The 23,960-nt window shown below is 52.2% G+C and overlaps 1 protein-coding gene across 1 annotated transcript; it reads right to left on the bottom strand.

The window, feature by feature from the left end:
• Positions 1-1,447: 1,447 nt before the first annotated feature.
• Positions 1,448-23,282, bottom strand: ARHGEF5 (Rho guanine nucleotide exchange factor 5). The gene is made up of 15 exons (XM_016195454.2): positions 23,223-23,282; positions 14,164-17,269; positions 13,579-13,636; positions 13,092-13,156; positions 12,656-12,909; positions 10,349-10,509; positions 9,690-9,842; positions 9,262-9,391; positions 8,963-9,037; positions 8,505-8,594; positions 7,257-7,414; positions 6,460-6,621; positions 4,982-5,052; positions 3,313-3,417; positions 1,448-2,153 (listed from the first exon to the last, which is right to left on the bottom strand). The coding sequence occupies exons 2-15, from the start codon at positions 17,255-17,257 to the stop codon at positions 1,996-1,998; spliced, it is 4,734 nt and encodes a 1,577-aa protein (XP_016050940.2). The 5' UTR covers positions 17,258-17,269; positions 23,223-23,282; the 3' UTR covers positions 1,448-1,995.
• Between the last annotated feature and the right edge of the window lie 678 nt (positions 23,283-23,960).

The following is a 23,960-nucleotide window of genomic DNA, read 5'->3' on the forward strand; positions in this document are numbered from 1 at the left end:
ACAGGTAGAAACCTATTGTCTTTTAATATCACAGATGAGAATGACCCAATTAAACAAACTCATATTAAATACCTGAAGAGGGTTTCAGCCTTTCAGAAGTTGGCTTCACCGGTGCTCAGAAAGCCTTAGCAACTTCAGACAAAGAAGCAGTCATTCAATTAAAAAGATTATTTGCATGTATATCATTCAGAAGTTAGTATTTTACCTCTCTGGGAAAATTTGGCTAGAAAATCTAAGGTTGGATATGCCTCTGTTTGAGTCATAAGGCCACTATTCAAATATTGGTTTGAACAAATAAAATTAAGATTATAATTATTGTTATTGCTGTTAAGAAAAACCAGTTAATTTACATATAATATATACATATTAATATATGATATATTAACAAAAAGCTGGCTTTATGAAAATAGTGAAAAACCTCAATAGAACTTTTCTAAAACCATCCCATTTTAGATTGTTTAGTAGTGTCAACCTGTTTAGGATAAATTACTATTAGCCCTATCTTAATTACGATAGGGATAACTTTTCTAAAAATTAAGCAAGCCAGCCTACATTTCTGGATGGACTGAAAACAAAATGTGTTATGAAAAGTGATGCTATCAGGTCATGTCATCGTTAGCTGGATATAGAATGGGGTGTAGCATGACTCTCACCTTTGTACAAAGCTGCAACGCAGTTTTCCTGCTGAGCCCTCCCAAAGCCAAAGCAGAGGCACAGACTGTCCAGGAAAGGACTGTAATGGCCCAGCTTAGACAATGGCTGTGCAGGTGCTGTATGAGGCTCTATGTGAGGGAAAAGTAAAGAGTGATGCTCTTCAGCTGAGAAGGGAGATCTGATTGGAGCTAGACAATCACACACTGTAGAGCTGGACGGGACTTCAGAGTTACTTGGTCCAAGCTTGCATTTTACATTTGAAGAGACTGAGACATGCGCAGGCTGAATCATGGCAGTGTGGGGACTGGAGTATGGGTCTCTTGACTTGGATCCTACGACTCTTTTCATTACACTGTACTGCTTTTCACAAACAGGATGAAACAGCCGGGAAGATACCTTCACACTAATTCAAATCAAAATATAAAATCATGAATGGTCTGAGAAGGATTTCCAAATCCACTCCAACTAGCCTATACCTTACAGTTTAAAGAGAAGTTTGAATAGTGTTTTAACATTTTTATGACCCATCAATTCCTTCCTTTTCTTTTTTTTTAAATTTTATTTTTGTTTAAAATATTATAGATGTCCCTTTTTCTCCCTTCCTCCTAATTTCTTATACAACCTCTCAGACCATACCAAGCAGAGAAACTGCCTAAATTCTTGGGAGTCACAAAGCAAGATTTGACAGATACCATGGCCTAGGCTCTATCTTCATCTTTCATGACACCTGGAAGCCCCCTGGGACTCCATGTTCTGAACCCCACCCAGTGCTCAAGAGTCTCAGGAGAAAACGTTCGAGTAGTGCCAAGTTTATTAGCGTGAGAGAGCATCCCCCTCACATCGCCATCAGCAGGTCCCAGAGATGCATGCACTACCTCATACCAACAATCATGGAAAATCGTTAGGGTTGGAAGATACCTCAGAGGTCACCAGGTTGATGCTCCCATCTGACATGTTAACCCCCTTAAACCTCTCCAACCAGTGTGGACTGAGGTCAGATTCTAACATATGGCCACGACAGAAACTGAACCTGCACTCTGGGGGCAGAGAATGCTTAAGTACTATACAGTAGAAGTAAAGTTCTTTGGCGTAGGCCCCACTGGTCCCATTTCCTATGAGAATAGGTTTCCAGAGTCCGGTGCAAAGTCCCTCAGAGTCCCCGACCAAGCACAAGGAACAAAACAGGAGGCAGGGATCTAGCAACTGATGACTGGATTTTGTCTTTGGGCTCTCAGAAGGTCCAGCTCTTGGCCCATAGAAGGCCTCTGTTGCAGGGTTGTGGGGCCAGCCCTCTCCAAGAACATCTTGTCCTTAAGCTCAGGGAGCCCTTTCAGAGAATAGCTAGGTCTGCTTTTCCACAAGCTGTAGCTTGGCCGTCTTGACTCGCTGGGCTTCCTTCAGGTTCCGTGCACGGGCCTCTGGGTTGGAAATGAACTCCACCTGCTGCACAGGAAACCAGCCTCGCTCCCCATCTGAGAGTCGCATGCCCTCCAGCCAGCCTATGGGCACAGGGTGGGTGGGAAGAAGAATTATCTGGAAGACACTTGCCATCATTTCCCCTGAACCTCCTTCCCGGAAACATTTCTGAATCATAAGGCTGAATGGACTGGTGAGCCCCCAGGGTATGGGACACCTACCTCCCCGGGCACTCACCTTGCTGCTCTAGGTCTGGCCAAGTCTAAGCTGCCTACTCAGTGTTCTTTCTCCACTCTCATGGATTGAATTGTGCTCCCCCAAAATATACGTTGAAGTCCTAACCCCAGCCCAGCTGGGCATGGCTCAGCGGTTGAGCACCGACGTAGGATCTAGGAGATCGCAGTTCGATTCCAGGTCAGGGCACATGCCTGGGTTGCAGGCTCGATCCCCAGTCTGGGGCAAGCAGGAGGCAGCCAATCAATGACTCATCATTGATGTTTCTATCTATCTCTGTCTCCCTCCCTTCCTCTCACTGAAGTCAATAAAGATATATTTTTTAAAAAGAAAAAAAAAGTCCTAACCCCCAAATACCTCAGAATGAGACCTTATTTGGGAACAGGGTTGATGCAGATGTAATTAGTCAAGTTAAGATGAGCTCAGCCCAGCGGGGCTTGGCTCAGCGGTTGAGCATCGACCTAGGATCCAGGCGATTGGGGTTCGATTCCTGGTCAGGGCACATGCCCAGGTTGCGGGCTCAATCTCAAGTCAGGGGCATGCAGGAGGCAGCCAATCAATGACTCTCTCATCATTGATGTTTCTCTCTCTCCCCCTCTCCTTTCCTCTCTCTGAAACCAATAAAGATATATTTAAAAAAAAAAAAAAGATGAGCTCAGGCTTAAGTAAGGTGGGCCATTAATCCAATGTACCAGGTATCCTTAAAGAGGGAAATTAGGACACACACACAGAAGGAAGACAGAGGTAGAGATTGGAGTTACACTGCCACAAGCCAAGGAATACCTAGAGCTACCGGAGCTGGGAGAAAGCTGGAGGCTGGAGAGGGAGCATGGCCCTGCCAACACTTTGGTTTTGGACTTACGACCTCCAAACCCATGAGAGAATACATTTCTATTGTTTTATACCACCCAATTTGTGGCACTTTTACCGCAGCCCTGGGAAGAGAATACACCCATCTACAGTGTCGCGCCTGCAGCGCCAGCCTGCCCCTCGAGCATTCTGCCTTACCATCGCTGCTTTGCTGAGTCACCATCACCACGTCTGCCTTCTCCAGAGCCAGTTCGTCGTTCTCTCGGGGCTTGTAGGCTCGAAGGCACTGCACTTGCGGGGAGTCTGGAACAGACGAGTGTGGAGAGAGGTGAGAGGCAAGCGACTGGGACAGAGGTCAGGAACTGCAGGGGAGGCTGGGAGGACTTGGATGGGAAAAGGCTGGGCTTGTGAAAGTTACAGACAAGAGACCACTGGCAAAGTCCTCATCTTTACCAGGGAACGAAATGGTTGACCAGGAACTGGAAATGCCAGAATTGAAATGAACCAAAAATTCTGTTTCTCTGGAGAACCTGAATGGAAAACTACACAGGGCACACCTTTAGTGCCTCGGTATTACAAACACTCCAGACCCATCTTCCCTCTGGAAGCTTCCCGACTCGGTCCTCAGTGGATTCTGAACTCCTTCAAAACTGACGGTCTCGGGCTATGCAAGACCAGGTAACCCCGGCCTGGTTGACTCTGCAAAGAGGTTGTAAAACCCGAGTTTCTATCTCATTCTGCGTTTTTCCCCCGGTACTCGATGTGACCCCCGAGGAGACTTAACTGGTGGGGTCCCAGGTCCAATCTAAGAAGGCGCTCAATCCCCTTCAGCCTCAGTTTCCTCACCGGCACATGACTGGGTTGACCAAGAAGATTCTTGAGATAATTCTGGATTTCCCTTATTTCTATATTGTGAATTGGGGGAAATTCCTCCAGTTTGAAGCTTGAGATTAATACTCTCAGAGTACTCCTGACCCACAAGCATCCGTCTCCCGCGGGTTTACTGCCCTTTCTCCTTTCTAACTGCACCGGTGTCCTCAGAGAGGAACAGAACGTGCCTAATGACCCACACTTCTTCCAGAGCCACCCTACGCCGCCCACAAGGTCACAGCGGAGGAGGAACGATCTGCTGTCCCCGCCAGCCCTGTGGACTGAAGCCCAGCGGCAGGATGGAAGGTGGGCCAGGTAGCAGTACTCAGTCTGCAGCCCGCTTCCCCTACTTCCTTTCCCACACTTCCTTGTATTTGTTTGTTCTTTTGAGTCAACGGAGCTCCAGTCTTCCTTCGAATTCAGTTCCTTTTCCATATGGATTAGGGAATCCTTGCTGGTGGACAACGGTGGGGCTTATAGGAGACCAGTCCTTATAGGACTCCAGTCCTAGTGTGAATGCAGACACACTCATTACTTGGGGCTACCTGTGAGAGCCTGGAAGCCTGGGGTGGGGCAGTGGTCTCAGGTCATCCTATATGGGACAGGGTGTGCTTAATAAGACAAAACTGTTGGGCCATTGTCTCACAACTCCCACTCCAGCCCTGCTTCCTCCCCCTAGTTCCCCTAAGACCTTCAAGCAAGTGACATCCAGGCAAAACAATAACAGGATAGACTTAAGGGGCCAAATATTTAAAAAGGGCAAACTATTGCCCCAGGTAGGGATGGCATGGGGATGAGGCATTGCCATGGTGGTGGGCAGCTTTAAGCAGATGCATCTCAGGTGGTTAGCATCCAGTGGCCAGTCTTCAGCCCTGAAATTCTGGACAAACACACTAAACAGAAGCCTCCCTGAGTTACCACCCGGCCCTCTCAACTCCTGCCTCTGAAGGAGACTTCTGACCCTGCCATTTCCTCTTCGTCTCAGACTCCCACTCACCGCAACACTCCAGAAGGTCCAGCTCCTCTCTGGGCATGGCCAAGGCGGAGATCCAGCGAAGCTTTTCACTCCTGAAAAAGCAGAGGGGCATTGCTTCAGAGGCAGCACTAGGGGTGGGACGAGGGGCAGCGATGGGAAAAAATGTGGCTGTGGGAAGAACCTATCTAGCTCAGTGCTGTCTAGGGCAAAAGCCGGCGGGACCCTGCTTGGCTGGGAACAGGACAGGACCTTGAATTGGATGTTAATGTCTAGCCAACCTTTAATTTTTCCTTCACTTTCCAAGTTTATCCTGTCAGTGGCATCTCATATCTTTCAAGTGGGGACATAAAGTCAATGGTTAGAAACAGGTGCATTTTCCATTTTGGGAACTGTACTAAGCTAAATGTTTATCTCAGTTTAGATTCCCCTCTGTCACTTTGCATAATTCTTGACACTCCTCTGCCCACCTCCTTTCTATTAAATGTCTCAGAGATAAAAATCATTCTGTGATCATAATTAGATCAGGGAGCTCTATCTCCTAATTTTTATTGTGTAATATCATCCTAGCCTAATTTTGTGATCATCTAAAGGTTTTTGCATTATCTTAGCCTTGGCTTCCAAACACGCCAGAGTAACTGAGAGCTGGCACTGCCACTGTTCCAGGAAGATGTGGCCCAAAGCACCAAGCAAAGGCCGTGAGGCCGTGTCTGATTACTTGGTGTGGGTGATACTGTGCATCCAGAATCCTGCACCAGGCCCTCTGCCCCGTGAACACAGCACTATTGATCCCACCCTGGAAGGTCTTCCCAGGGACAGTACTGAAAAGTTGAAACATGAGGAGCCTCAGACTATTAAGTATCATGGCAATTCTTTTTCAAGGAAAGATTTCACGTATCTTTTATAACATCACCAAAAGGTATCATCTTGTAGCTACTCATTATTACTGGCCCAGTGTACCAGATTTTATAGCTATTATTTTTTAATATTCTCCAATATGTTCTCTATGTGTGAATGTATTTTTCAATTATTATTATGAGTACATTGATGTTCTCAACACTATGGATTTCTGCTCGACACAGGACTGGGTTGGAAGATGGGACAAGGAAGGCCCGAGGCACCCAGTGCTTGTCCCATTCACACAGGTGCACCAGCATGGGGAACGGGGATTTCTGGCTGGCACACATGGGCACTCGCTCATGGATGTCAGTAACCTGACTCTAGTGACTCCACACCTGTCCATCTCCTTTCTGGTAACTCACAGGCTTTGTCCTTCCAGACTAAAGGGAATACGGTAGATACGAAGATATGCCCTCACCCACCCCAATCTCCTGCAGGTGCCTATTAGCGCCAGGAGTTTGGGTTTCTCTGTGGATGCTCTCAGGTCTAGCATGGACTCAACAGTGCTGTGGCTGTTTATTGGACACATTCCTGCCTTGGTCCCACTTCCTTCCCAGGCTGCCGTGCCCCATCCCCCAGCTCCTCTGCCAGCCCCATCTCACTGAGTCTCCGTGCTGAACAGGAACTCAGCCTGGGTGCCCTGTGTGTTGTGCAGCAGGAAGAGCCGGAAGAGGTTTTTGTGAGGTCCATGGAGCTTCATTTCACACTTTTCCCCCCGGATGGAGGAGAAGGGAGCGTGGTCAAACACCAGGAATCGGCTGCCCCTGCAAAGTACAAGGCTTTTCAACCAGATCTAGCATTGTCATACCTCATCCACCTTCAGATCTCTGGATTCCAAGTGTCTGTCTTTGGCATCTGTAGCCTGCAAATTCTCCTAAAGCCATACCATGATGCTAACTTGCTCTCAGGGTGATAGCTCCAGGGTCCCCAGGGATCTGTCACTAGCTTGGCAAACCACATATCTAGTCTCATGGATACTTCACCACTTTAAAGAGTTGCAGACAGAACCAATACAAATTTTCTAAGTCCCTTTGGACCAGAGTTAGGATCTGGAATTGGTTAAGTATCTTTAGGCTAGCAGGCTGAGCATGGCCCAGAGAAACCACAGAGTGACCAATTGAGAACACAATAGCTGATTTGCTGCATTTTGCTCTGTGTCTATAACATGGTACAGGTCTTGCCGTGTGATCTTGTGACATAATTTGGTGGGATCCCCTTTTTTGCTTTGGATCTTTCTTTCTCTTCTCTGTGCCACGACCTGTGCCACAACCTGACTTCACAGGTTGGGCCACTGAGAAGGGTTCCTTTAGGGACACGTCCCCTCTCTATCCCTTGTTGTCCTGCCTCTGGCCTCCCCTACGTCCCCCTGGTGCTCTGGCCTCCCATTCCAGTCACTGACTCTCGGGGCCGAGACAGCAACAGGCAGTCGTTGAAAAGATGCAGATGGATCGGGCGCGTGTTCAGCTTCCTTCGCAGCCCCGGGGAGACGCTGAACTCCAGCGCAGTCAGCTCTCCACTCTTTACCAGCCAGCGTGACTGTGAAATGAGCGGGAAGATCTGCAGGGCAAGGGAGGGCAAGAAGGCATAGTCACACGCAGGACCAAAGTGAGGCTCCTCTTGGTCCTGCCCTCCTCACCATGCCCCCTCCTCGTAAGCTCCACTGACAATCAGCTCTTCCACATCTTCCCGCTTGCTCATGACGTACCCCTCAGACTCTGCTTCTCTGTGGAGCCCCCAACCAACCACCAGTGTCTACTGTGGTCCAGCTCCCATGTGCACAACTCAGGCCATGGAAGGTGCCTACGGTCCAACTCGAATAGTGACCATGTGAGAAAGCTCAGCCCTAGAAACCTGAACTGAAGGAGACGTGACAAGCCCAGCTAGGGCATGTGATGAAAGAAGGCAGGGAACAGCATGTGTGTGTGTCTCAGAAATTAGAAGGTTGGGCAGTTCCCACATCGGTTCTTTCTTTGATTATAACCAGAGACGTGAGAGGAGCAGCTGGGATCACATGTGCAAATGAGATTAAGAACTAGGTAGAATCTGCTTGGAGCTGGAATTTGGGCAAAGATAAGGGTAGAAACTATGATCGATATGTAGACAAGGGATGGTCCCTCTCTTGGGGAGATAAGAATGGTATCTGCTCTGAGCTGGAATTTAAATGTCTACTGCAGATCTGCATTTGGATGGGAAACTTTGGCCCTAGTTTTGGATTCAATTTTATATCTCTGTGGCTACACTAGAATGGAGACCATAAAATATTGACTGGTTGAAGCACCAGATACACGTCTTTATAAAGACTTTCACTGATAAATTCTCTCTCGTCTGCCCAGTTCCCAAGTGCACTCCCTGCCCCTCAGGAGACCCTGTCCTTTCTTATGTCTCCCTTTCAGTTTCTTTATATACACACAAGCAAATGCATATACAGATTTGCACCCTCCTACTTTCCCACCAAAGGTAATACACACAGTTCTGCATCTCCCCCTTTTCACTTAACGGGGTATCATGGAGAAGGAAGTAGGCACTCAGGCACCCCAGAAACTGGACAGAACAAAGGCGTGCAGACGTGAGGCTAGAGACTGGCATGGTGAGAGCAGGAGAGCTCTGTGTTAGCAGGTGACCTGCTGACATGCCGAGACTCACTCACTTTGCACTCGAACTCAAACTTCTGGCTCAGGTAGATGAGCTCCTCTGTCCGGCGCATTCTCTGGACATTGTTGTTGCAGTCCCGGATCAGCTGCGCAGGGCAGGGTGAGGAGAGAGGAAGAGCACTAGGTCAGAGGTTTGACCTCTGAGCCCCTACAAGGAATCTGGAAATCAGTAGTTGTGACAGCGGGTCTTTCTACAGGCCCACACTGCATGAAGGCAGCATCTGGTTGAAGTTTTGGGGCCCTGATAGACTTAGTATGACAGGGTTAGCATTCCTGAGCCAAGCGAAAAGATGGAATCTGGAGATTGGCTGCAGCGTCCTTTGGGAGGGAGAGGAGGCTATGGGTGTGGAGGGAGGTTTGGTGGATATAGGAGGTGCCTGGGATTTCCCATCAGCCGTGGTTGTGGACCTGGGCCCAGAAGACCTCTCTGTGAGGGGAAGTGGGAGCTGCCTACCTCCTCCAGGGCGTGGTGCGCCTTTGTGGCCTCCGCTTCCTCTGAGGACCCAGGCTGTGTTCTCTTCAGAATGTTCTATAGAACAGAGAGTAGAGCAGCTAGATGGATGAGGGATGGGAAACAGGAAGAGAGGATGGGGGTGGGCTAACGGAAAGGTCCAGGAACACAATTTTAGTAGCAAATTCACCCTGAGAAAGAAGGGTGTGGGTGGTGGGGAAATGCCCATTGTCCACGGGGTATGGGGCAGCACAGGAGGGCCCCCTTTGAGATGAGGAGAGAGTCCTAGGTGGGGCCTGTACCTGGAGCAGCAGTTTGAGGCGGGTGATGCGCTGGAAAGGCAGGATCAGGAAGGACTTGAGGGACAGGCGCTGGCAGACAGGGTCACTCTCCAGCTTCTCCAGGACCTCGCGGAAACTGCTGTTGGAAGCCCTGTGCAGACAGTGAGCCAAGTGAGGAGGGGTGGGGAATGTGGGGACATGGTGAAACATGCACAGTGAGACATCTCTGGGTCAGGGAGGAGTGGTGGGGTCTGGTGACATGGAGCCAGGCAGGGCGCAGACATAATGGCTGAGGGCCTCTCACTGCAAAGGGCAGGTGGGCCTTGAGGTCTGGGAGCAGGCACAAGGAAACATGCTTTGGGGACAGCACTCTGGGTTGGGGGTTGTAGTTCGGGTACAAGGTCATGTCCCGCCCACCCCACATGGGGATGAACGGGGACAGGTCTCACAGCAGATTCTGGAAGGTGCGCTCCTGGTAGGTCTGGTTGGTGACGTAAGGCAGGTACACCCTGCGGAAGTGGGAGGCATGGTTCAGGACGACATCACACACGTGGAAGGTGAAGATGTTGTTCTCGAAGTTCTCCTCCAGGTCTGAAAGGAACCTGAGCGAGTTCAAACAGGTCTCGTGAGACCCCTGGGCTTCACGTGAGCTGCTGGTTGAGCCCTGCTGTCCCTCGAACCTGTGATGTCTCCATTAGTAACTAACTCCTATCGACTGCGCTCAGCTCTGGGCCCCTGCTCTGCACTAGAGTCCTCTCCGAGGCTGCTCCTAGTTTTCCCTGATCTCACTCTCAGGTCCTAATATTCCATTTCTTGTTCCTTTTTTGTAACATGTTCTGGTTTTCTAACCTTTAGATGCTTCCCAGTCTCATCTCCAATGCCCTGCATGCACACAGTTCATCCGAAACTCAACCCAGGAGGCACTTCTCAGTCATTTGTTCATCCACCAGTGGCTCTATACATCCACCGCCCCTCCTCTTCTTTTCCCTCCCTCTCCCCGCGGCCACCGGCAGTTAGGGAGGGAGCAGTGGAGAGAAACCCCAAGGGAAGGTTGACAGGATGAAGACCTTGGGGCTGAGTGAGTGGCCCCAGGGATACAGGATCTTACGTGGCACTGACGTCACGCACGTCCTGGAGGCGGGAGAAGAGCCACTGCTGCTCCTGGTTAGAGAGGATGGCACGGAGCTGGGCTGAGTGCTGGAAGTGGTCCACAGCCACGTTCAGGCTGCGCAGGTAGGAGGCCTCCGACACAATTAGCTCGAACTTGGCCTAGGAGTTGGGGAGGAGGAAGATTAAAAAAAACACTTTTTGAGTCCCTGGTGTATGTTTTAGGGGTAGAGTGGTGACCAAGACGGATCCCTCTGTCGCCCACCATCGCACGGGAACCTAAGCTGATACTGGGGAGAGGGAAAGAGCACCAAAGCCAAGGGAGGAATGTGTGCAGGCCCCACGGGTGAGAGAAAAAAGATGCTTCCCAGAAACTTAAACTGAGCGTTTCGGAACCATGTGCTATAGTAGTGGCAGGAGATGAAGCCAGAGAGGCAGACCGGTGGAGGCCTGGAGGATTGTGTAAACAAGGTAAGAGAGTTTGGGCCAGAGACCACGGGGAAACAAAGAGTTTCTACATAGAGGAATAACTCGATCGTCAATGTATGTCTAAGCACAATGTGGAGAAAAGGCTAGAAGGGGCAAGAGAGCCATGTTAGGAAACTGCCTTAGTGAGTCCAGGTGAGAGATGGAGGGACACTGGAAGAACCCGGTTATGTGCTAGGAATGGGTCTGAAAGAGCTGAAAGAGTCACGGCTAATGCCTCCATTCTGAGTCCAGTAACTGGGAAAGTGATGGAGTCACTCCTGAGCGGAGAACTCCCAAGGTTCACTTGTACCTGTGACTTCTGACTATATGACTCTGGGTGGCTCATTTACCCTCTCTGGACCGGTTTTCTTGTCTTTTTGTGCAAGGATAGTGACCCCACCTGACAAAGATGTGACAGTCAAGAGAAATGGAGTCAGTGAGAGCATTTCGTAGCCCCCAGAAGTGCTGTTTTATGAAAGAAACATGTGCTTATGAACGCAGAGGCTCGGCTTCTCAGAGACATGAGGCCGGCTGGCCTGGGAGCCGCGGCGGACCCGCGAGTGTGCTGGAGGCGGTAGAAGACAGCTCGGCTTCAGACCTCATCCCACTGCTAAGTCCACAATTACAGGGCAGAGCAGTGATTTCCTAAGTACCCTCCAAGAGCTTTAAAAGTTGAGGTCAGAGCAGGGTCTCCAAGTCTGAGCCTCAAAAATCCTAAAATGCACACCTGCCTCTGTTTGACCCGGTAAAAGCAGTTTATCCACAAGTCTTTTGGCCCACATGCTTTTTCCTCCCCACCTCTGAAGGGGAGAGCCCAGCACTCTACATAGCAAACCACATACCACACACTATGTTTATAGCCAGATACGTGTTATTTCACTTAAACCGCACAGCAACCTGGAAGGTAGGCATTCATTATCCTCAATTTTCAGATGAGGAAACTGAGACTGAGCAGTTATATAACTTGCCTGAGGTTACAGAGCTGGTAAATGCTGAAGCCAGGCTTCAAACCCAGCTTGCCTGATTATGTTTTGCATGATTACTACATATTAGCAACTTATCTTCCTTTTCTTTTTTTAAAAAAATTCTCCCAGTACCTCTTTGCAAAGCAGTTTTACAAATGAGGAAACAGAAGCTTTGCAAGAGCAAGTCATTTGGCCAGAGTTAAATAGCTAGGAAATACTACAGTGGGCTGCCAGGTCATTTACTCTGGAACCTAAGTACGTAAACACTGCTCCAGGGCACCTTTCCATTGTGCCACACTGTCTTCCTGGGAAGAAAGGTGTATTTCAGGTTGGTTGCCAGAGAAGCTCTCCATGCGAAACCCACTAACGGTAATAGCATCAGACAAACAGCCTCTACTACAGTCTTGCCATTGGGAGTAAGGGCCAAGCAGAGACTGATGGCCATTCAAAAGCCTCTATGGGTCCAATGGAACACAGGACAGGTGCAAGGGGCACCCAGTCTTCAAGGGACCCAACAAAAAGCCCCTGTATGTGCCCTGGCTGAAGAGGAAATCTTCAGCGGAGCCTGAAACCCTGGCTGAAAGGGAAATTTTAGTCTAGCCTGAAGCAGTAGGGATGGGATTAACTCCACAGTCTCCCAACAAATTTGGAGGCATGGCCGCTGTGTATGAGTCTGAACCAATACTGGGTGGTAGGAAATGGCCATGGCATGAGAAGTGAAGGGGCAGGCTGGTGGCAACCTTCTGAGATCGACTCAAGTCCAGCAGAGTGAAGATGACTGATAGCTGGGGCATGCACAGGTGTGTGGTCATGGTGAGGATGGGGGCCCTCCCTCCCATATCCCTCTCCCTGCCCTGCCCTGGCCTGCTGGGTACCTCCTGCAGCTTTTGGTCTTCATGGGTCATGGAGAGCAGCACGGTGCTATTGCGCACCACAGGGATCTCCTGCCAGAGGGAGCTCCTGGAGGCCATGGAGAGGCGCTGCAGGTAGGACTCTGAGGACACCAGAGCCTTCCGGGGCTGCCGGGGGGAGGCGGGCCCAGGGGCCTCCGCCAGGTTGTCCAGCCGCTGCTGGCTTTGGATCTCCTTGTTCAGAACCACATCGCTGTACTCCTGATAAAGCAGCTGAGCTGTGGCGGGGGAAGAAGCAGGGGAGGGAGGGAGTTAGAGACAAAGCCACCAGAATGCTTCTGGATCTCCTGGCAACTTTCTCGCCTGTAGGTATCCCCTCCCCACTGTTACAGCCATGAGACCCTCTCTAGGCCTGGGTAGAGCACCTGTGTGCAGCTACATTCTGTTTCGAGATACTCACAGGAGTTGATGAGCTTCGAGCAGCGTCTTGAGAAGCCTCCCATTGCCTCCTTTGGCTTTTTCTCCCTGTGGAGCAAAGAAGAGCTTGGGGTGCCTGCTGGCCACTAGGTTCTGAGGAGCCCCAGGCAACTGTGGACGGGCTAATCTCTAACCTCTGGGACGTGCCCTGGGATGTTCAGGCCAAGGCCCCTGGAGAAGAATGTTGTCGCCTGACCCACTTGGGGTAGTTTGGAGCTTCTTTGGATGTCACATGGAACTTTTACAGGGGGTTTGGGTCATGGCCAATGGGCCTGGGGGGTTGGAAAACTAGGACTCGGAAAACAAGACCAGGCTGATCAAAGGGCTCCCCCTGGAATCCTGGTGTCTGTCCCTTTCCCTCCTTCCACCTGGAAGAGATAGGGCCCCAGAACCTGTGTCAGCTAATAGAAATCTCAGTATTCTAAGAAAAAAAGAGTACAGTGTGCCTGTTGGGAGAGAGGGTGACTCACCGAAAAACAATGGTGTCTGAAAGGCCAGGGGACTTTTCAGTGGCTGGACCTCTTGCATCTGCAAAGGGAAATGGGTGAAGTAACTGAGGGGTCAGAGGGACATTCAGAGATAGCCGAAGAAGGTAAGACCTAGAGTGTGCGATGCAGGCAGCTGGGAAAGTGTGAGGGGGGAAGGGCCAAAGCAGGAAGCACCTGCGGACACTCCTGCCAGGTACAAACACATCCTCGTGCCGGAATGTAAACTGGACAAGTAGAGGACGTCATGTCTTCTCTACCATGGGGACATCAGACAGGTGTTGGTAACTGGAAAGTGGGGTGTGTTTGGGGGTGGGGGGAGGGTGTCCAGAACAACCTTGGGGAAAAGATACACAATAAAAGAACAGCATGATTGGGTGACAGTGGGAGATGGACGGAAGAAGGAATAGCATCGCGGTGAGCTGAGAGGCTTCCAAGGGTTTCCCTCTGTGCTGGGGCTGGACACTGGTGAGTGGCGCCAGCGGGGGAACAGGAGGAGCCCTGGGGACAGCAGGTGGATGAGGCGGTAAAGCTGCGGAAAGCTCGGTCCGATGAGCACCCCTGGCTCACCTGAAGGGCCCTCGGGAAGGATGGAAGGTCTGCGCAGGCCTTGCCGATGCCAGCCCTTGTGCTTGCTGGAGCCCTCGCCAGGGGCGGCCGCCTGTGCACCGCTGCCCTGCGGCGGCCTCCCCGGGTCCCGCCGGTGGGGCCAGCTGGACGCCTTCTCCAGATGGGGATGGCTGGGTTTTTCAGGCTGCCTTGCTCGCCCTAGATCCAACCTCCTCAGGCCATTGGCTCCTTCCTGGGGGACTGTTCTTCTTAGAGATCCCCTGGCCAGGGCCTCCGACTCTTCTGAGAGCCCCGGCTCAGAGGTGGGCCCCTGGAGCCCTGGAGTCCAGGGGGTGGTTGGGGAAGAGGGACTAGGAAGGCTAGTCAGGTTGCTGAAAGCTATGCCAGGGGACACTTCACTCTTACTCCAACTGGTGGACGCCAAAGAGTCTGATGATCGGCCCATGGCTGGGGGCCAGGAGGTACGTCCGGCAGTGTGGGGACTGGGGACCACCCACTCTGGACCAATAGGCCTTGGCTTGGCTTGACCCCCTGAATTTATGAGTGCTCCCTGAGTGCTCCTGTTCCTCCCCCTGGCCTTTGGGGGTAACGGGGGTGGTTCGGGGTGGGGATCTATGATAGGGACAGGGGGTAGAGGCCTGTAGCTCCTCGGGCTAATATGAGAAACAGGAGAATGGTGGGGCTGGAACACATCAGGGGTAGGGGGTAATGGCTTGTTGTATCGCAGCCTGGGGGAGGAAGAGGTCTGAGGATGGTGGGGATCGTCCGGGGTAGAGGGCAGAGGTCGGTACTGCCTTGCCACAGGGGGGTCAGGAACTTCAGGAAGTGGGCCCCTGGGGGGGCCATATAGCTCTAAATTTAGGGGAGGATAGCTACAGTGCCTCAGGGTGGGGACCACCGCACTAGGGTGGCTGTCTCTCTCCACCATGGAGAGGTGGGCGCGCCTCTTCTCTGGGGGAGCAGGGGGTGGGGGTTCATGCAGCCTCATGTCTACAAAGACAGGGGGCGGTGAAGAGCCATAGGCAGGAGACCCTGGGGCAAAGGCTGGATGATGTGGGGAGCCCCACGGCTGGCTGCTAGGGGTACTGCTGGGCCCGTGCGGATCAGAGGCGAAGTCTCGAGAGTCCTGCCCAGGAGCGGGTGGTGAAATGGGGGATTCGAGAATAACGCTGCAGTCCCTGCTGCTCTTCCTGTCCCTTCTTGGGGCCACAGAGCCATAGATGGCAGGTTTGGGGGGCCTCTGGGGCAAGTCTGAATGAGAGAAGGAAAGCGAGCGTTCCACCAGGTCCAGGTCTGGAGCCAGCTGCGTCCTGTGCAAGCCGGGGAAGGAGTTGCTGCGCAGGTGCTGGACGGCCCCTGCGGGCGTGGTGAGGGGGCTCTGAGGGGGGGCCCAGGTGGAGCTGCCACGCGAGTCCATGGTGGCCTCCACGGAGGAGAAGCCGTGGAGGGCTGCAGGGAGAGTCTCAGAGGCCCCGCAGGGAGACGGGGTGTCGGCTGAGAAAGCAGCTCCGGTGGTTTCCGGAGAATATGCAGCGAAGGAGGCCTTGGTCCTGGGGATGGCAATTGGGGAGCTGGCAGCCGCTGAGGTGGCTGCACTGGGGGAGACGTCAGCAGAAGAGGAAGGAGCTGAATCTGGTGTCCTTGGAGAAGTCTCAGGTGCACCGGCAGAGGCCACCTCAATGACCCCGCTGGGTGCTGCCCCCATCCTCAGCTCGGATCCCTCTGGCTGGAGGTCCTGAGCTGTTTCTGGGTCAGGGGAGCCCCCAGGGGAAAAGGAGCCAGGTAAAGGACTGGGCTGGTGGGAACACCACACTGGCTCCGGGGGAGGCGTCAGAGCTCCGGGAGACAGCTCCTCAGCCCTAAGCTCGGCTTGAGTCCCAGGAAGCCTGGCTAGGGCATCACAGGAGATGGGAAACAAGTCCCAGGGAGAGGCGACCTCGGGGGGCACCAGAGCAGGTGTGGGAGGACCCTCAGCCTCTTCCTCCTCCTCTGCACTGCTCTCTCCTCCCACTCCCCCCAACCCCTCCCCATCCCAATCTTCCGCCTCCTCCTCTTCCTCCAGCCTCAGTTTCCCTGGCAGACCCTGATGTTCCTGCCTTCCGGGTACACTCACTGATCTCCCCACTAAGCTTTGATTCTCCTGGCACTGAGCACCCACCCCACTCTCGTCGGGCCCCCTCGACACCCTCTTCATCTGGTCGCCCACTTCCCAGTCTTCCTGGCCTGGAGCCCGTCCCTCCCACTCATCACCATCCACACCTCCCAGTCCCCCACCAAGCCCCTCCGTCTCTCCTAGTTTCACAAGTACCCTCTCATCTTGCATCTGCTCCTGCCTTTGCCTTTGTGTACCATCAACCTGCTCCCCATCCTGTTCCTGCTCCCCTAGGAGCCTGTTAGAACACACAGCCCCTCCCAGGGCTCTGCCCTCCTCCTGTCCCTGCTCCTCCAGCCCCTCAGCCTCCTGGAGATACACAAGCCCTTCTTCCCATTGACTTTCCTGCAGCTTGTGCCCCTGCCCGATGGGCCCACTTTCAGAGTCCTGCAGCGGGGTGGTCCCTGCAGGGTGCTCCTCACAGGAAGACAAATATCTGGCCTGAGCAGAGGCATCTGGAGATGTTTCCTCTTTCTCTTCTGCTTGTCTAAATGCCACCTCCAATTGGCTACTCAGTTCGCTGGACACAGGGACTGTGTCCTGATGTTCGGCCGGGCCAGGGCCAGCCCAGGGCTCTGGGGGAGCTGGTGTCCTTGCCCGTCTGTCTGCCAAGCTCCGGGGCACTGCTTCCTGGCACTCTGGAGTGGCCCAGGCCTCAATCATAAGGTTCTCCTGGTCAGTCTCCACATCCGCAGGGGCGGCCTTGGGGAAAGAGGTCAGAGCCTCAGGTGCACAGTCACTGGCATCTCTTACATCCCTCTGCTGCATCTCCAAGAGTCTGCATTCCTCTGCCCACTCACAGGATGGCTCCTGGCCTTCCTGAGCTTCTGGCCCCAGGGCAGGGCTCTGGCTTATCCTCATGAGGGCTTCAGGGATAACACTGAATTCGGCTACGGCAGAGGTGGGAGCCAGTGCTCCATGTCGGGGCTCCTCAGCCTCCATCGGGGCTGAATCCTAAAGAGGGTAAAAAACAGTTTCTATCACCTTGTCTGCTTTTACCTCTCAGGAACAAGAGGGGACATTTCTTTGGTTCCACACAGTCATTCTTTGAGACAAAAGGTACTCAACAAGATAAGCTATAGCTTCTATAAATTTGTCGCTCATTTGTTCATTTAATAAATACTTAGCAAGTGACCCTTTCAGGCGGGGGGGCCTTCAGTAGTGAAGGAGATGCTGTCCATGTAGAGCCTGTAGTCTCGTGGGAGAGGCAGGTAGACAGGGACTGAATTAGAGCCTCGGCACCAAGAGCTCCAGTGGTCATTACTCGAGCTGGTATTATGTCACATTGTCTCTCCCCGTCTACTCTCTGGACACCAGGAGTGACTCAGCCCTATGTAACTCCCAGACACGGAAAGTGAGTGACACGCCCAAGGCCCAACAGCCCCAAGAAGCGGTGTCTGCGGGGATATCTGTCTTCGTCTGCTAATGGAGGATCAACACAGATCTGGTCATTACAGCCAGAACTGAGGCAAAGTGCAGTGTCACCAGCTTTACACGGGGCCTGGACTGTGCTTGTCCTTTTTACAGTCTTGCACAGCCCGGTAACTAATTAAAACTTTGTCTCCAACTAGAGAGGCAGCTGCCATGAAGCAGGAGGACTTGTGAGATTAGAACCGCAGGACACAGCGGCCACCTGCCTCAAGCAGGACCATAAAACTGTGTCACCCTCATTACCCTGCTCTCTCTCTCCCCAACAGCCTGTGAACTCTTCTCGTAACTCCTCAAAACCTTGACCTTCCCAGCCCTGCTCTCACTTCCAGCAAAAATTTTGCAAAATACTGAGAAACCGGAGAGGAGTTGCTTCAGTTTCTTACAACTCGGAGCAACCTGCCTTCGCTCCCCATCTTTCCTCTTCCATCGGTGCAGGTGTCCCCCCTCTAAGCACCTCCTCCTCCAGCCTTCCTTCGGGAACTATGCTCTCATTGGCACCTCTGCTACGACCATCCCGCCTGCACTGGAGCAGGTTTGTGCCTTTCGTGTTTTTCTAACCTGTAGAAGGGGCTGCTCACACCTGCTCCCTTTACAGCCTCCCACCTTGCCTGCCTCCCCTACACTCATCAAGTTGTTAGGAGACTCTACGGATGCTTGTCTTGGAGGTCCCTGTCCGTATCTGACACTAGAAATGCTCCCTTTCTCGTTATGTGAGACTTACCGGTTTAACCCCTATGCTCCCCCATCCTCTAACTGCCCTACTGTACTCCTCTTTGCAGTACTTACAAACAATAGTCCGCTTTCCTTCCCCTTTGTAGCATTTACACAACTATAATTATATAATTAAGCATGTATTCCGATGTATCATCTATCTCATCTATCTTAGGTGGTAAACTTCACAAGATCAAGAATTACATCTGTCCTGCTCACGTGTCTATACGTAGCTCAACACCTGGCCCATACTAAGTGCTCAATATTTTTAAATTACAGAATGAAATTCTTGCTTCTCTTTGGGCCCACATTCCTCATATCTAATCTAGTCACCAAGTCCTACTGACCCCACCTCCTCAATATCCCTCAAGTCTGTCCACTTTTCTCTAAATCCACTGCTAGATCTGGTGCCAGCTGCTGTCCTCAGGCCGGCCACTGCACCTGGGCACGGCCTGGCCACTGACCTCCACACAGCTTCTCCTACCCCTTTTCCAAGGCATTCTCTACCTTGCACTTGAATGAGTCTTAAAAGCCTCACTTCCAATTTAAAATCTTCAGTAGCCTCTAACTGCCATTGGGATGAAACCCAAATAATCCAGCATAGGTTAGGTGTCCTCCTCAACCTGGCGTCCCCCTGCCTCTCCAACAGCCTCATCACCTGTCAGCACCCCCCACGCCTTGCTCTCAGTCCCTTCGGCTCACCTCCCTCTCTCCTGAGCACCTTCAGGCTGCTGCTCCTGGGCCTGGAATCAGCATCTCCCGCACCAGAGAAGCCTCTACTGGCTCACACTTGCTGCACTTTTGGTTACATACTGAACATCTATTCTCATGAGGATGCAAAAAACGCAACATTAGCTGTCCAGTCCCCTCTACCTGAAGCTTAGTGGGCACTCAACGACAACATATTGTGCGAATGAAGGAAGGAAGGAGGCAGTTAAAAGAGTGTTGTTCAATTTCTAGTTCTGCCTGTTTTGTATCTTGCAGGTTTAAAAACAATTGTGGAAATCAATTTATTTGAACATCCATTTTCTTATCTTTATAAAGGGGATAAAATGCTTCCTTTGCAAAGAATTCTAATGAAAATTAAGTAAGATAGTGTAACAAGTGCATTGTTAAATCAAAGGGTCACAGAAATGTTAGGGATTGGAGCTATTGTTGAGAGAGAGAGAGTGTAAGAGAGAAGCACAGGACTTATGAGCTGGAAGGACCTCTAGGGACAGACAGAAAACTTTGCTTAAGTTACAGATGAGGAAACTGAAGGTCAGATCATCTAGATGCTTGCTCAGGTTCCCTAAGCAACTGGTAGAGATGAACTCAAACCAAGGTCTTCCGGCAAGTCAACTATAAGCAACCGGAAGCCCAGGTGTAAGAAGGCTGGAAGGTCACCAGCCTGGAGAAGATCTCTGGGGCCTATGGAATCCACCGCTGCACCTGGCCCTGCACCCTTCTTGTCTGGTCCAGACTTAAAGTGGAAGCCCCCCCCCCCCCCAAATGCCTGCAGTCCTGAGATATGGCATATGCTGGCACAAGCATGCACCCACAGGCACGTGCATGCACATGGGTGCACACACACATAATGAGCCACCCTTGCAGTTTCCACACAATACAGACTGACATAACCAAACAAGCAGGTCCCTAGACACCCTGCAGATGTGATAAGCGTGTGACAAGTTCCTGGCCACCCCATAGACACAGATACCACCTATACGGGGCAAAGAGCCACCATGTCTAACATAAGCACACCTGTGCAGAGGACCTTTATAACCTTTTCCAGTTAACTGACACAGAGCAAGATCTGCTCCCTATGTCCAGTCCTAAGGACAAAATACTATAATCACTATGGGTGATACTGTGACGTGATCCCATTCTCTCAATCACACATTAAACAATATACTTAATGTACTTGCTCAGCGTAAGCACTTTGTGAATCTTGTCTCCCACCTGCCCAAGGGGACGGTGTAGCTAAACCTGTAGCCCTCTTCCCCACATCTGTATTGTGCTGGCCTTGTACCCACATACCCACCACGTCCTCAGAACAAGCAGTCTCCAAAGGTGTACATGTGTTTAGGCTGTATCTGCTGTATTTAGGCTGTGTCTGTCTGCACCATGGGCTACCTGGGCATCTTCAGTTCCATTCTACTGACACAATGCACGTTGCTCCCCTGCAGCGCCACTGGCACTATTTCTAACACAGTCTTTACCCACCTGAAAAATTGGCGGTCACCGCCTCAGCCACCATTCCCTATACTTGATTCTGTCCTTTTATTACAATCAGGCACCACAAACCTAGAACACGACGAAGCTCAGGGAAATCTGCAAAGCATGGTTTAACTCACAGAAAGACATCAGGAGAGAGTTTTTGCATTGCCCACTGAGTTGGAGCTGCCTCCTGACCCCCTCTCCACAGGGGTGAATCTCACTAACTGAGCACAGGCCAAGGCAGAGCAGGGCATCACCTGGACCAGACACATGGTGCATTTGCTGTCCCTGTCCCACATGGAACTTCTTTCAAGACAAAGCTGCAAGTCACCCTGTAACACAATGTATGACAGAGCTCAGTATCTCCCCAGAGCCCCCTAACACCTTGGCTCTTGTCCGTTTATAGTCTGCAGAAATAACACTGTTCAAAGACAGCCCCCCCCCCACCTCCACCATACTGCTCCTTCCAACCCACGCTGCCTGCTCTGTGACTCCAAGTACCAGTCTCAAATACGCTGACCCACACTACAAATCACTAAAATACTCAAATTACAACACTTCTGCATTTATACTATGTCGTCTGTACTATTATATTAGGAAAATAGCCCCAAATTGGAAGATATGTCCTCATTTTGATGTAGAAAATGAAACTCCCACATAGAGGGATGCCTTTACTCAGTGTCTGACATGATTGCCCCAATGCTACAATGATATAAAAATAAGAGTAGCGACCTGGACCACTAACTGCACAGACATGTGTTCTGGCCACTTTAGGAAGCCCCAGCATCTCAGCGAAAACCATAGTGAACATCTCTCATCTATGCCTAATGTCTGAAATACCTCAGCATCCACTGTCTTGCAGATTGGATGGGCTCACAAGAACATCACTGGTGGCAATGCTGACATGCCCCATGGGCCCACAGTGGCCCTCTGCTATCCACACAGATCATGTGTGAGTGACCTCTTTGTGTCCTCAGCATAGCTCCTGAGGGTGCCCTTGTTCTGGCCCACCTTGCAGACACTGTAAATGACCAGCTCCTGTTCACTCCACAGGCACCGGGAGCTGTGAGCCAACGGGTGCTGTGAGCCACCTGTTCGGTCTACACCACTGACACCTGAGTAACACTGCTCTTATTCAACCCACAGCCCTGTGAGTGACCCATTCTTGACCACACCACACTGACTGACCACTCCAGACACCACAGATGACATCTTCTCGATTGCCCCACAGACACCATGCTTGATGTGGCCACAGACAACCTCAGAGAGACCATACTGTGGGCAGCCACACACTCTGGAGACCCCTTGACTAAGATACATGAAGACTCTTGACTATGTTTTGAGTCACTGTATTTGTTTGATAAGAGGGATTCCCTTGCATGCCTCCTGACCTCTCTCTCCCCTACCAGGATAATGACCCACATTCCTCCCGGAGACAGTCTCACTCAAAATTGACACCCATGTCCTTCCTCCTCCCAGCCCCACCCCCCAGGAACCCCTTCCATAGACATGGCTTCCGATTCAGGCCCAAAGACTGGCCAACAAACAACCCCCTTTTGCTAGGACCTAGGCCAGTAGCTTCTGCACACCCCAGTGTAGCTAAAACAGGAAGTCTGAGAAAGGCCACACTGGGAGCTGTTAGCTAGGAGCTGGGATTTCTGGAGTAGGCCAAGGATGCAGGGCCTCAGAATGCCCTGGAGGGAGCACAGAGGAAAGAAGCTAGAAAAGAAAGCCTCTCTCTGCTCTCTCCCTTGTCTGCTTGACACACCCGTGTCCCTCAATCTGACAAGAGCCTGGCCAGAGTTCACTGCGGTAGACAGGAGGGCAGATCTGTCTTGGGAATCCAAGATCCAGGAAGAGGAGGGACTGAGATCTGAAAATCAAGTGGCATCAGGACAAGCTCTGTGAGGACAGTCTTGCTAAAAGGCAATTTTAAATGATGCTCAGAACTACAGCCTCACCCCACCCCCACCCCCACCTCTAAACAGCTCCCTGCCCACCTCCCTGAGTTCAGATTGCAATATTGAGATTGACAGGAAAGTTTGGAGGTACTTCCCAGATGTGAGAAAGGGAAGGGGCCAGGGCAGGAGTCGTTTTCAAGGTGAAAGCACCTTGGCCAGCAGGGGACAGGTAAGTACTAAGACACACACAGTGCACTGTGCGAATCCACAGGAAGGTGAGTGAAGGCAGGCCCAGGCCTAGTTCAGAAAACAGGAGACAATGAAATATCTACAGGTGGGAAATAGTCCACAAACGGAGCCCCAGTTATGCCTTATGGGGTCAGCTTTCCCCACGTCCCAGACTTGGAAGAGCCCTATTAGTGGCCTGGGGAACATCTCGGGGCAGGGTGCCCAGTTCCAAGGCGGGGACCAGGCCGGAAGCGAATTTTTCAGGCCAGAGCATTTCCTCCAGCTCCCCTCCCCTTCCAGACCAGGATACTCAGCCACACGCCCCAACTCTGCCCATCTGCCCAGCCCCCCATTTCCGGAGCCTGCGCCCTGGGACCCAGCTGGGGCTGGCCCCGGGGTGAAGGCCTAGTTTCCCGTCCCTTGCGTCCCTCCCTTACCTCCGCCGGGGCTCTACAGCCGCCCGCCCGGAGCCAGGAGCTGCGCGGGAGGAGGGGACCCACCTGGGCAGTGTCACATGCTGTCCCGGCCCCAGAGTCCCTGCGGGTCCCAGGCGCCGGCCGGCCGTCCCCAGCGCAGGCCCTGGCCGCCCCAGCGCCCCACCCGCGCCGCGCAGCCCCTCCCCGCGGCCCGGAGGGAGGGACCTGGTTCTCCTCGGAAGTTTCAGGTGAGGAAACCAGGGACACACCTTCCTGGGGGAGGGGCAGGGCCCGCCGGCCCCGCCGCCCCATTGGTGTGAAAGCAGCTCCCGCGTCACATCTGGGAAGCGGCGGCCTGGAGGGAGCCGGTGCGCACGGGCGGGTGCCGGGGCAGGGGACAGCGGCCGGAGGAGTGACCGGAGAAGGAGGGACCGGGAAAGAGGGGGCCTCCCCTGTGCCCTGTCTGTTGCTGAAATCTGCCCTGGCGTCTCTTTTCCCCTGCATTTCTTCACCTGCGCCTGACACTGGACCACGCTGATCTGCCTTTGGTTGGCTTCTCTGTCTCTAGACGTCTGAGTTTCTGTGTTAACATTTCTGAGTTAACTTTAAGGCCTCGATGTTAATTCCCTTCCTGTGACCCCTGTAGGAGGAAGGGTGTATCCTGAGTTCTCTCTCTCTCTTTCTCTCTCTCTCTCCCCCTTTCTCCCCCGCCCTCTCCCTAGGAGGCCGTCTCTTAGGGCCTAGGAATGCGCATCTCTG

This window comes from Miniopterus natalensis, chromosome 10 (assembly GCF_054644295.1).
Source record: "Miniopterus natalensis isolate mMinNat1 chromosome 10, mMinNat1.hap1, whole genome shotgun sequence".
Lineage (NCBI taxonomy): Eukaryota > Metazoa > Chordata > Mammalia > Chiroptera > Miniopteridae > Miniopterus > Miniopterus natalensis.